The 14,123-nt window shown below is 49.0% G+C and overlaps 1 protein-coding gene across 1 annotated transcript in view; it reads left to right on the top strand.

Annotated features, from left to right (window-relative positions):
- Positions 1-14,123, top strand: part of LOC144686126 (hemicentin-1-like) — a 418,005-nt gene that overhangs the window by 182,724 nt on the left and 221,158 nt on the right. Inside the window, 3 exon segments of the mRNA XM_078551270.1 lie at positions 2,516-2,629; positions 4,138-4,224; positions 5,929-6,120. Coding sequence (XP_078407396.1) covers positions 2,516-2,629; positions 4,138-4,224; positions 5,929-6,120 — 393 coding nt within the window.

The raw sequence follows: 14,123 nt of genomic DNA on the forward strand, positions 1-14,123 counted from the left end.
GGTCATGACCTTGGCATTAATCTGCCACTCACATTTGCTAAACCTTTCATTTGGCACATTTTTTTTCTACTTCTATTCTTGGAGGGAGAAATAAATCATTCTTTTGATGTCTGACAGTGTTAGTCACAATGACAAGGGGGTCAGACTTGGAAAAGTAAAGGGTTTGGTAACATGTTGATTTCAGCTGCAGCGTGGGTCTCGCATTGCCCTGCAATTAACTCTAGGTGAGCTTACATGTTGCTGAATGCAGATTTATGTGATGTTTTTGTCAGCCAGTTTTCTTCCCTCTTCTCCCAGTGGGGTTGTTAATTGGCCGTCTCCCAGAAGATCGCGAAGCTGTGCACGACTTGGACATCATCGGGGTCGGGACCCAGTTATGGCCCCGGTGTTGGGGTCCTGATGCCCACCAGAAAATTCGGCCCCAGATGTCGGCACGTGTGCAATTCCCTGCAGGAACCATATGCTTACTGATCAGAGGCCGGAGTTGTCACTGATGTATTCCTCACTCACAGCCCCAGCTAACAGCAACAGAGCTGGCAGTGGGCCTGGCCACTGGCACAGAGCTGGCAGTGGGCCTGGCCGCTGGCAGTGAGCCTGGCCACTGGCACAGAGCTGGCAGTGAGCCTAGCACTGGCACACAGCTGGCAGTGAGCCTAGCACTGGCACAGAGCTGGCAGTGAGCCTAGCCACTGGCACAGAGCTGGCAGTGAGTCTAGCACTGGTACAGAGCTGGCAGTGAGCCTGGCTACTGGCACAGAGCTGGCAGTGAGCCTGGACACTGGCACAGAGCTGGCAATGAGCCTGGCCACTGTCACAGAGCTGGCAGTGAGCCTGGCCACTGGCACAGAGCTGGCAGTGAGCCTAGCACTGGCACAGAGTTGGCAGTGAGCCTGGCCACTGGCACAGAGCTGACAGTGAGCCTAGCACTGGCACAGAGATGACAGTGAGCCTAGCACTGGCACAGAGCTGACAGTGAGCTTGGCCACTGGCACAGAGCTGGCAGTGAGCCTGACCACTGTCACAGAGCTGGCAGTGAGCCTGGCCACTGGCACAGAGCTGGCAGTGAGCCTAGCACTGGTACAGAGTTGGCAGTGAGCCTGGCCACTAGCACAGAGCTGGCAGTGAGCCTGGCCACTGGCACAGAGCTGGCAGTGAGCCTGGCCACTGGCACAGAGCTGGCAGTGAGCCTGGCACTGGCACAGAGTTGGCAGTGAACCTGGCACTGGCACAGAGTTGGCAGTGAGCCTGGCACTGGCACAGAGTTGGCAGTGAGCCTGGCACTGGCGCAGAGCTGGTAGTGAGCCTGACCACTGATGTAGAGCTGGCAGTGAGCTTGGCCACTGGCATAGAGCTGGCAGTGAGCCTGGCACTGGCACAGAGCTGGCAGTGAGCCTGGCCATTGATGCAGAGCTGGCAGTGAGCCTGGCACTGCCACAGAGCTGGCAGTGAGCCTGGCACTGGCACAGAGCTGGCAGTGAGCTTGGCCACTGATGCAGAGCTGGCAGTGAGCCTGGCCACTGACACAGAGCTGGCAGTGAGCCTGGCACTGGCACAGAGCTGGCAGTGAGCTTGGCCACTGATACAGAGCTGGCAGTGAGCCTGGCCACTGGCACAGAGCTGGCAATGAGCTTGGCACTGGCACAGAGCTGGCAGTGAGCCTGGCCACTGAGCCAGCTCTGTGCCAGTGAGTCTGGCACTGGCACTAGCATGGTGCTGGCACTGAGCCTGGGCTCTGGTGTATTGGTAAGACATTAGGCCCACTTTCACCTAACCCCTGGAACTACCTACCTTTCATCAGTCAGTTTTCCTGATAATGAACCTCTTCCGAACTCGAAATAAGCAGCTTCTCATTTCTTCGCAGTGTTAAGCCAGGTTTCCTCCAACGCACTGCTCTAGACAGGGTGTATTACCGCTGCACTGGGCCTTCTTGAAGGATGCTTTGCTGGGCTCCCGAGTGCACACACGATGTCAGGTGACCCTGACTGAGCTGCTGCTTTGCCCTGAATCTGCCCGTCCATTGGAATAAAGTTTTAATTGGGCACAGGAGATTGGTGTTGTGGTGCAGGTGTGCCACAGGGCAGGGAAGCAGGCTCTCCTGCCAGTGGTTCCCCACTGCTGGAGCATGTGCTGTAGCGCAGCTGGGAAAGGGAAGCCCAGTGCTCCCTGTATAGGCCCAGGGTGGGGATGAGGCGAATATCACAGCGAAATCTGGGACCAAACTGCTCCTGTACAATTTCTAACAGCTAAACTGACGGAAGCTACAAGCAGCTTAACCTGGTGTCATCTGTTAGTGTGTGGCCCAGGGTACAGAGACCTGAAAGAGGCATGTACACCCTTCAAACAGTCCTTTAAACAGTCCAGTTCAGGTGTTACTGCAATAACATAATCGCAACGCATTTTTCTCTCTTGCACCTTCTGTTAAGCTTTGCCCCTCCTTTACGACTGTACTAATCATTGTTAACTATGGGATTCATTTACTGCGTTAACCCTTTCCCATTCTCTGATTCGCCCCAAGGTGGACGCACCCTCAAACTGACCCGTATCCTCGTGGAAGATGCCGGCCATTATGCTTGTGTAGCCAGCAACGCTGTGGGGGAAGCTGTGAAGGACTTTCATCTGGATGTGCTGAGTAAGGAGGACAGAACTGTTGAGGATCTCATTTCAAACCCCCAGCTCCATCGGCCTCTCAGCATTACCTGTGAATTCTGACACCAGTAAATTTTCTGTGTACTCAGAATTGTGTGGCACCTAACCCACTCTAGATATCTGTATAAATAGATATCATGAAGAGGATCATGGCCACTAATCTTTGTTTTTCCCTTCTCCCTCCTTTCCTGAAGGTTCCGGAATAGGTTCAGTCATCCTTGGACCCCAAAGTGGCTAGTCTTCACGTTATGAGCTCAGACAGTGAGTCTCAGTGGGCTCTTCAACCAAGAGCATCACTTTTCAGCCCGATTTGCTTAATCCCTTAATGTCCATGCAAGTCACCTTTCTACCAAGAGGCACTGAGTTTGTCCCTTCTCCCCCTCTCCCCTCAGCAATACCACCTCTCACTCTATCCTCTTCTTCCTCACCCAAATGGGCCTCTCTCTTCCCTCTTCAAGAGGGTTCTCTCTCCATAACCACTCCCCACTTCCCCATTAACAGAGTCTGTATCTCCCTCCCCCTTCCAAGTAAAAGGATCCAACTCCCTCGCATTCTCCAGAAGACTTTCTGCATCTCTTCCTTCCCGTCCTTAAACAAGGTTTTGATCGTTCTCCCACCCAGAGTCCAACTCTACCCCGTCTCAAAAAGGGTTAATTGATTTTACCTCAGGATAGTCTCTTTCAACAGTGTCAGTTGTAAGAGTTAAACAAGGGGGTGAAAGGATATGGAGCCAAGGCAGGTGTCTGGAGTTAAGATACAGATCAGCCATGATTGCACTGAATGATAAAACAGGCTTGAGGGGCTGAATGGCTAACTCTGTTTCTATATGTCAATAGAATTCGAGCCAGTTGGTGAAGTCAAAACCAAGACACAGAGCTTTACTTTATTGGGAGAGTTTATTGACTTGTTCCGTCTCACAGCTCTCCCTCACCCCCAGTGTCCCAGCTATCCCCTGTTTATATGTGCTCAAAGTACTTAATTAAACAATGGCCTTCACCTGTGTATCTTAATATAATTAAAATACTATTAACACCATGTTCCTAAAACCCAAGTTTCTATAATTCTCCTGACATCACCTCAGATGGGACAGGTCTTTGAATGATAACAATGTCTCCTTGAGGCAGAAGCTTGCTTACCGTAAGGACCATGTTGGTACAACAATAAAGATCAAATTCGGTGAACAAAAGTGAGATATTTAATGTGGCGATTGTTCCAAACTCCTCAGGGACCAAAAATGGAGTAGTGGAAAACGACATAAAATAGTATAGCACAGAAGGAGCCCATTCGGCCCCTTAAGTCTGCACCAGCTCTTCGGAAGAGACTACCAAACACATGATGATAGGTTTTCAAAGATGAGGAGCAAAGCAGAGGAGTTTGGTTGGAGTGTCTTAGAGACCATGGCTGATAACCATGTTGTCAAGTGGGGAGGATCAGTGTAAAGGTGAAGTCCATTATGGCTCACTAAAATTCCCACACTCCATGTTTGTGCAGGTCCTCCCACCATTTTAAATGAAAACCAGGTGGAAAAGGTGCAGATTAAGCAAGAACAGAACATCAGCCTGACTTGTTTGACCACGGGTGAGTGAATCCTGAAGGCTTCTTTCAATTAGTCCAAAGATTGTATATGCCAATGTACAAGTTTTGTGTTTTCCCTGCTATTGCTCCCTTCTAAAGCTAAGAAGCCATCCTAAAATAGGTTCCTCAAGTTCTTGGTATCTTACTCATCCAGCCATTCTACTAGCACTTGAGTGTTGTCCCAATATTCAATCATCAGGAGGTGACCTAACCTTGATCCTGTCCTGATGTCCACAGATACTTTACATGGGTTTGGGAGGAGGGGTTGTCAGTGGATCACTGTCAGGAGCAGAAGCCATGATTAATTATTGGCTCCTCGCCCCAGACACACACACACACACACACACACACATATCATATGAGACCAATTTACCTGATTCTTTCATTTTCTTAATTAGTTTTTATTTTGCACCCTCCCTGCACTCTGGAAAGGAAGTACCTGTTGGGGATAACCTGTAAACGGAGAAAGTATATCAACAGAAGAGCAGTGTGTTAAAGAGAGATAAAAATAGAAAAGGGCTGGAAATACTCAGCAGATCAGGCAGCATCTGTGGAGAGGGAAACAGAGTTAACGTTTCAGATTGATGACCTTTTGTATGTGTTAAAGAGAGAGTTTAGTGACCCTTGCTGTCTCAAATCTCAACTGTTTCCTAGAGTGACATGTTGCTACTGTGCATTGGTGCTGGAAGAGGTGACAAGAAGAGGCTCCAAAGCGCCACAATTCCTTGCATGTTGAGATTCTGGTCTCAATTGTGGTGTGGGGGGAGGGGAAAGAAGGCAATAACTGGCAGTGGGTGCGTTTTGTGGAGTGCCTTTCACACTGTGTTACTGTAGCAGAGCTTTGGGTGAAAGCCTCCTCCACTGCTCTGGCTGCAAAACATAACTTCAAAAATTATTCCAAGGAAGCAAATTAAAATTACGTTTTATGAAAACCATTTATAATTATCTGTAATATACTCCTTTCATTGTCAATTAAAGTGACTTTGCGGAAATTTCTGAATCAGCTCATATCCAGGGGATTGATTAGTATTCACCGATGTAGACACACAGTGTGTTATGCAGTGTATCACACAACATGTCAGCCCCGCACCATTCAGACTAAGAAGTCCTGATTCTATCTGTCAAACTAAGCCAAATTCTCAGTCTATTGGCCTATTAACGCATTTACTGTGCGTTCCTTCTGGATACTTTCTGATGATTGATGCACACCACATGCACCAAGCAGCAGTTTTGTTGAAGTAATTATAATGATGAACAACTCCTACATTCCTTTCATCTCATTACCTGATATTAAAATATGGAGAACAAAGGTCACACTGTTAACATGTCTAAAAATCTCTGTTCTATATTGGTGACACTATTCTCTGTGATAGTACACAGAGTGTATTATTCTCTATAGTGTATCCAAAGTGCAAGATTCTCTGCACTATAAACAAGATGTGCCTTTCTCAGTGCTATTCTCTGATAAGTACCAGGTGTACTATTCCAACTGTATTCCGTCATTGTGACAAACCCGGGTGTATGTATTTTACTGTTTGTGCAGTGTGATTGTCTCCATATGTTTTTAATGAACTCCAAGATGCAGGACGCCCTCTGCAAATACATTCCACTTCACAGTTTGTTATGTCACAAATGAGAAAAGGCAGCTTCCACCAACAGATATAGTGCCGACATAATAAATCAGCACCCATTTATCTTTCATTTCAGGCAATCCCAAACCACAGATCACTTGGTTGAGAGATGGTCAGGAATTGAATGACAGCACAGACTATCGGGTTTCATCAGACAGATCCACCCTGGAAATCCCCAAGGCGACTTTGTCCCACACAGGACAGTACACTTGCGTGGCAAACAACTCCGTAGGTGACAAATCTATAAACTACCATCTCAGAGTTCTAGGTGAGTGAGACCGAGGTGGGATATTAAAAATGAGCATCTCTGGGCAGAGAGCATGGTGACGCACTGAAGTACAATGCCATGGAGTGGAAGGATGTAAATTAGTAACTGTGAACCCTCACCCTCCCCACTAACTCCATTGTGATCCTGACTCCAACTACATCACATTAGGCAACTTCTAAAAAAAATTAATTCTTGGGGATGTGAGTGCCACTGGCAAGGCCAACATTTATTGCCCTGCCCTAACAGCCCTTTAGCAGGTGGCTGAACTACAAGTGTAACGGAGTGGTTTACTAGGCCATTTCAGAGAACAGTTAAGAGTCAACCACATTGCTGTGGGTCTGCAGTCACTTGTAGGCCAGACCAGATAAGGATGGCAGATTTCCTGCCCTAAAGAGTTTTTACAACAGCAAGTGTAATAATCATTATTAATGAGAGTAGCGTTACATTCCAGAATATCCACCCAGGCACCTGGATTACTAGTCCAGTAACCTTACCACTGTGCTACCGCTCTCCATCTTTGGCAAGCAGTGATTAGACATATCCCTCTGACTAGGGCTGAGTGAGGGAAGAGGTGTCAGAGGGCAAGGCCACCTTGTTAACCCCACATAGGGGAGATTCAGACTGGCGCTGCCAGCAAACTTTTGTGATCACAGAATTGTGCAATGTTGGGTGAAATGGTACTGGGGAAAAAAGAGACAAAAACATAAAGTCTTCCAACTTCAATTGATTAAAAATGAATATGTCAGTATGTGCGGAACAGTAGATTGTGCAGATGATTAATAGGCTTCTATCTTTTACAAGGTGATGAAATGTGATCTGGGTTTGTGTTTCCTTTCTGATCCCATAGGAAGCACCCTACTCTATCCTTGCTCTATCCCTCCCCTATCCCTCCCCCATCTCTCCCCCATCCCTCCCCTATCCCTCCCCTATCCCTGCTCTATCCCTGCTCTATCCCTCCTCTATCCTTGCTCTATCCCTGCTCTCCCTTCTTTTCAAAGTTAAGATCAGGAGTTCACCATATGGGGAATGTTAGGCACTAGGGCACTTTCCATCGCTCCATGGCAACTTCAGGCAGCTCATCCTATTTGGAATTTTTAACGCTTAAAGAAGTTATTGAAGGAGATTTCAGTGATGGGAAACAGAATGCTTCAGCCCAGCTTCAGTGTTGAGGTCGCACAGATCATGGACTTCATCTAGAGTATAGCTCCCTGCACCTTTAACTCAACCAGAGCCAAGCACCAATGTAGACAGTGTACGTTCCAACTCTCTCTCTCTGAGTCACTGCCAATGTGATGCTGAATTGTACAGTTTGTGGTGTGGCTGCTGTCCATTGGAAATTGGTTTCAGAAAGTGTAGCTAATCACTTAACAATGCTTACTGAGGATTGCCAAAGCTAAGCAGTAAAGTTAGAGTTACTTTAATGAAAACAGCCTGAGAAAATCTTTCAATTATATCGCACATGTTTGAACTGTTATGGGCAAAGTAAAATCCATCATTTGGTGTAAATTTGCAAAATAGTTCCTCTAGAACTGTTTTATTAAATTTTATTTTAGTTTTCATATTTTAGTTTTCTTCCCCCTCTCTCTCTCTCCCTCTCTCTCTCTCTCAGTTCCTTCACCTGTTGTCTATTTTTTTTCAATTTGGTCATCGCTGGCTAGGCCAGCATTTATTGCCCATCCCTAGTTGCCCTTGAGAAGGTGGTGGTGAGATGTCTTCTTGAACTGCTGCAGTCCATGTGGTGTAGGTACACCCACAGTGCTGTTAGGGAGGGAGTTCCAGGATTTTGACCCAGTGACAGTGAAGGAACAGCGATATATTTCCAAGTCAGGATAGCCTATGACTTGGCATGGAACTTGCAGGTGGCGGTGTTCCTATGTGCCTGCTGCACTTGTCCTTCTAGGTGGTAGAGGTCACAGGTTTGGAAGGCGCTTTTGAAGGAGCCTTGGTGTAGAGGGTACACACTGCTGTCACTGTGCATCAGTGCTGGAGGAAGTGAATGTTTAACGTGGTGTACTGTGCTGCATGATCACAGGAGATGGGTTGAGAAAGGGTGGGTAATGACAAACCTGTGCTATTGTCACTCAGCAACAGGAGCAGCCAGTGATGGTGCATCTAGGGACACAGAGTGGAATTTTCTATTTTGGAGATAAATGCGGGGGCTGGCGGGCTTCGCAGTGCATTTCCCGCTGGACAATGTGGTAGGAACTCGCGCCCAATTTCATGCTCGGAAGCTAATTAATTGTGTGTCGGTGGGTAGCTCTCGGAATCACATGGTGGGGCTGGCACTGATTCGTCCACCCTGCCGTTACCTAATAGGGTCAAAGATCTGGGCGCCATATTGAAATGCCACCTGAATACACACATTCACTCTCTCCAGCCCAGACATGTGCAGGAAACCTCTTCAAATGGCTGCACCCAAGAAAAGAGCTGCACCAACGTTCAGCAATGACTCCCTTGAGGCCCTCGATCATGGAGTCCGCCAGCACCGGGATGTCCTCGACCCAAGGGATGGCTCCAGGAGACCCACCAGTCTCACCTCACCGGCCTGGGGAGGCGGTTGCAAGGGAGATCAGCTTGTCGGGCACCCCCCACCCCAGAAACGCCATCCAATGCAGGAAGAGGATGAATGATCTCATCTGCTCCACCAGGGTAAGTCAACCCTCAGCTCACTCCAATCTCACACTCTCATTGTGGCATCATGCACTCAAAGGGTTACACTGCTCAGTGATCTTACACAATAAAGGCAGGGGAGACATCAGCACTGATTGTCTCACGAACACTTTTAACATCACCAGCATCTCATCTATCATGCTGCACAAACTCCATCCTCAGCCCTTACTAGGGAGGGCTCAGAACCCACAGTAGGCATGCATGCATCCCGACTTCTCCTCCATCTCATCACATTCCATTCCATTCATCTTCATGCAGGCCACGCTTGCCCAGAACAAGAGGGAGAAATCCCAGACAGGAGGAAGGACGGCCGACATCCAGGAGCTCTCCAGATTTGAGGAGGATGCCTCTGAGATGGCAGGGGAGGACAGTGATCGGCCCCTCCCAGTAAGCCAGTACGGATGAGCCCTCCATGAGTTTATCACATCCTGACATTCACAGTGAGTGATGTGCAATGTTGTATTCAGCCTGTTCATGAACTAAATCTATCTTCTGTCTCTTATAGGCAGCAGGAGGTCCAGACAGACCAACACAGGCAACATAAGCCCCAGTTAACCTCACAGGAGGATAATGAAGTTCCATCTGAAGAACACCCCTCACTATGTTCACCTGCACCCTCCGCCAGTGCAGAGACACACACCCCAGTGGGTCATGGATCTAGATTAGGCTCGGGGTCACATTCTGGAGAACACTTCCCAGACACGTCTCCACAGCAACCAGAGGCAGCGCCAGTCCAGGTCTCTGGCACTCGGAGGACTGTCGGAGTTCAGGCACCCACTGAGTCTGAGTCAGATGATGAGCCTCTGCAAGCAGCTGTCTCTAACATGCCGGGGATGCAACGACAGGCAGCTGAAAATCAGGTAGAGTTGCGAGAGGCAGTCAACAGACTAGAGCGAAGAAGGGAGGAGTGTGTCCGCATTCTGTTCAATGTCGTGGCCCCGACATGCGAGCACCTCGAGGTCTCCTTGGGAAGGGTGGTGGCTGCCTTGGAAACCTTGGTCCAGCGGATCCTGCCGGATTTGCATTCGCACCTGCACTCCATCGCTATAGACATTGGTGGTATCCATTAGTGGCTAGATGACAGGAGGCTGGGGCACCTTGACCTCCCTCCAGGAACCCCTTCTCCTTAGGTAGTCCGGCAGAGGCCCACAGGTACCCGCAGCGGGGAGGACCAGCAGATGGAGATCCCGGGGCCATCCACCCAGGTGACTCCGAGAGTGTCCAGCCGATCCCAATCCCCTCTGCCTGTGACCCCATCCCCTCCAGCTGTACAGGCTGAGGCGAGAGCACCTGCCCTAAAGTAGGAGACCCAAAGCAGGCTGGGGCCCTCCAGGTCTCGGCTCTCTAGAGGACACCTGCCAAAGTCATCAAAGACAACAGGGGCATAGCAGTCAGCAGGCTGCCTCCACCTCTGCTGCCTATAGCGTGGATGCACCAAGACATAACGGTAGGGTTAGAAAAATTAAGAAACTTTGACATCACTTCTGGGTCACAGGTGTTCAATCACTGCATATATCAAGCACCTTTGTAAATACATTTGCTGTTTGGGAGAATGGTCTCATCATTTAAAAACATTGTGCAGATGCATCTATGCGCCCTCTTATTGTGAGAGTGAGCCATGCTCCCATTCAGTGATCACCATCCCTTGTAAGCCTCACATTCATGTGATGTGCAGCTGAGTCATGACAGTTACTCGGCCCCAGTGTTGTGTCAGTGAGATATGTCAAACTCTTTAATGGAAGTGTTTGCAAAATGTGTTAGTAACCTCTACTACTTACAAACAACATGGAGTTAGGTGTGCTCAATAGCCTGGGAATGTTGGCTGTAATTGTTTGTCAAAATGAGAAGGCCGTCTTCATTGGTAGTGTCAAAACACAAGACCTGCAGCCATGATGGTCTCTCCGACCATGCGCACATCTCAGTGTCCACTAAAAATTTTTCATTAAGGCGGCAACAACTGCATCAAGTCCTTTGATGCAGTGTTTGTGCAATTGTGCTGATTTTTCACTTTCCAGAGCGCATGGATACAGGGTTCGCCAAAGTTTAGGATTTGGTGAATCATGAGGGTTGAAGGTGCAAGTCCGAATGCTCAACTTGCTCTCGATGTAACTGGTTGTAGCTGGTTTGGTGCTTTGGCATGACACTAAGAGACAGAAGGATTGTCCCATTGCCTGCAGCTTACTCCTCCTGGAATCTGATGGCTATCAGTGTGTCACGAACACGTCTTCCACATTATGGTTCTTCGATGGCATCCTCACGTGGAAGCTGATCCTCATATCGCTCTTCAGCTTCCTGCCCTCCCTGCTCTTCATCGTCTGAGGAGCACTTGGCCTCCTCCATATCTCCCTCTGGCAAAGGATCCCCCTTTGAAGCGCCAGGTTGTGAAGGATGCAACAGGCCACGATCATGCGGGACATCCTCTGTGGAGAGTACTGCAGAGCCCCACCTGAGTGATCCAAACATCAAAAGCACATCTTCAGGGGGATGCCAATGGTCTGCTGGATGATGGATCGTGTCAAGCTATGCATGCATTGTATCTCTCTTCCGAGGCACTCTGAGGACAATGCATGGGATCATGAGCCAATGTTTGAGCGGGTACCCCTTACCCCCAAGCAGCTAGTCCTGTAATCGCTGAGTCCTTTCGAATATGTGAAGTACCTGAGAGTGACTCAGGATGTATGAGTCATAGGAACTCCCAGGGTACCTGGCACAAATGTACATGATATGCTTCTGATGATCCCACACCAGTTGCATGTTCATGGAGTGGAACGCCTTCCTGGTAATGAACATCAAGGGCTGCTGCCATGGAGCTCTCAGAGCCACGTGTGTGCAACTGAGTGCACCCTGTACTCTAGGGAAGTCTCAGATAGCTGCAAACCCCAGAAATCTAGCAGCCTGGCTAGCTTCATCGAGTGTGAAATTCACATAATGATGAGCCTTACTGTAGAGGACATCTGTCATCTCCTTGATATATTTATGTGTTACAAACTGTGGGATACTGCATGGATCCCCTGTGGATACATGGAACAATCCGCAGGCAAAAACAATGAGCGTGGCGGTAACCTTTAAGGGCACTGGCAGGGGTGTCCTCGCAGTCCATGGGGCATTAGATCCTCCCGCAGAACGTGGCATGTATGATCCACCACATCTCTTGGCAAGTGCAGATGTGCGCAGCATTGTCTTTCTCTCATCTCCAGATGGGAAAGTCTTCTTCGGTAGACCCTTGGTTGTGCGAGTCACCTCCTTGGGATGGGTCTAGCCTCCTCATCCTCTGAGTCTTGCCGGGGCTCCCCTGTACCACAGACCTCAGGCTGGGCCTCAATCGGATCACTGCAATGAAGAAGGCAGCATTGTGCTGCCTCCATTATTCAATCCTCCTTCTCCCATGGACTGATATATGCAACAGATTACTGAAATATAGTGGACCTCTTGCTCGCAAACAAAAAGCCACTGTCATGCCCTAGAGCTGTATCTGTGCTACTAGCTTTTCTTGTAGCTGAGGCGCAAACTCACAGATCTGGGTGACCAAGATGCCAACCCTGATACTTCACATCTCAATCCCACAGAGGTTGGAAGAGCTTTGGATGCATTCATAAAATGTGCCACCTTACCAACGGCACTCCTGCAATCTCTGATCTGGTATGCTGATTAAGCTCAATTTGTACTTCAGCAATGACTGGACGCCCTTTGGCCTATTATCCATGCCGATCGGAGGAAGCACATTAAAGGCTTCAATTGATGATCTGGCAGATATGCAGCAGCTGTGCTTCCTTAACAGTTGCCTGAATTTTCCATTCTCGCATATCTTTCTGTTAATGTTCAAATGGACCGACTGTATTGTGAAGCATGCAGTCTCTGGTTAAAGCGCACCAAAAGGTAATGGCTCCAATTGCATCTTTTCAAGGAAGTCTTCCTCTTTTTTTCTCAGCTCTGACTCTACTTCAATGTTGTGACTCTAAACAGTTTGAGGATGTCCCCTGAAAAGGGCCCCTTAATCCAGCTGTGGGCTCCTCCCACACTGCCTCAGACCCTTCCCGTGCAGATTCTTTTCCAGTTTTGATTTTAAACTGCGCTATAACTCAGGGCTTTCAAGATGGTGGAGCTGCATTTTTTATTTTGAGACCAGCTTCTGCCCTCCTCCTGCCAGTGCTCAGGTGCCTCCAATCTTCCTGGAACCTCACGATGTGCAGGTAGACCTCCATCCGGTGATTCTCCAGCCTCCCCCAGTAACCCTGGAGCCCATTGTCACTGTGGTGGACATTCCTACCCTCCCCGCGGAACCCATCACTGTTGATGTCCCCATGCCTCATGTGGACCTCAGCCCTCCCCATCTCGAGGCTGTGTGCATGGTCACATACAGAGAAGACTCCCCCCCCCAACCCCCACCCCCAGGAAAGCTTACAATTACCCCCTTTATTACATTTTCCCCATCTGTAGCCCAGTACCAAGCCAGACAACTCCATCACCACCGACAATGAACACACCCTGTACACCAAGCTGTGCCTTATCCCAAATAAGCACACAACCCCTGGAATGGGACAATGACGTGTGTGCCATGCACAGCCCCGTAGCATAGTCCACAAAGCTCCAAGACCACCTTTAATCTCTCACCCTGACTACAGGTACACAAAGCCCCAGGACTGCCTTTAATCTCTCAGTCTGACCTCTTGGCCCCAGATCACAGACCATGAATGTCTTTTGATAAGCTCTCCTGTTCCCTCATGACTGAGCACAACACAGTCTCCCTTCCCACCCTGACTCCCATGAGTCTCTGTGCAACCCATCCCTCTTGTGCCACACTAAAACAACCCCTCCACCAACTCCTATTCCAGAGCCTGTGTGCATCCCCTCTCATTTATACATTTCGATTCTCATCTGTGTCTGTGTTCTAGTCTTCCATGTTGGGCTCTAGATTCTCCACCCTTGGTCTCCCCTCTGCCTGCCATTGTTTACCCTCCCACAGCACCACCTTAGCCGATTAACTCCCATGTCTGTCATCTTTTCCCCCACTCCCCCCAACCCCACCATATCCCATTAACCCCCATGTCTCTGTCATCCTTCTCCCCCAATCCCACCATATCCCATTAACCCCCATGTCTCAGTCATCCTTCTCCCCCAACCCCACCATACCCCATTAACCCCCATGTCTCTGTCATCCTTCTCCCCCAACCCCACCATATCCCATTAACCCCCATGCCTCTGTCATCCTTCTCCCCCCCAACCCCACCATACCCCATTAACTCCCATGTCTCTGTCATCCTTCTCCCCCCCAACCCCACCATATCCCATTAACCCCCATGCCTCTGTCATCCTTCTCCCCCAACCCCACCATA

This window comes from Cetorhinus maximus, chromosome 10 (assembly GCF_964194155.1).
Source record: "Cetorhinus maximus chromosome 10, sCetMax3.hap1.1, whole genome shotgun sequence".
NCBI classification, from domain to species: domain Eukaryota; kingdom Metazoa; phylum Chordata; class Chondrichthyes; order Lamniformes; family Cetorhinidae; genus Cetorhinus; species Cetorhinus maximus.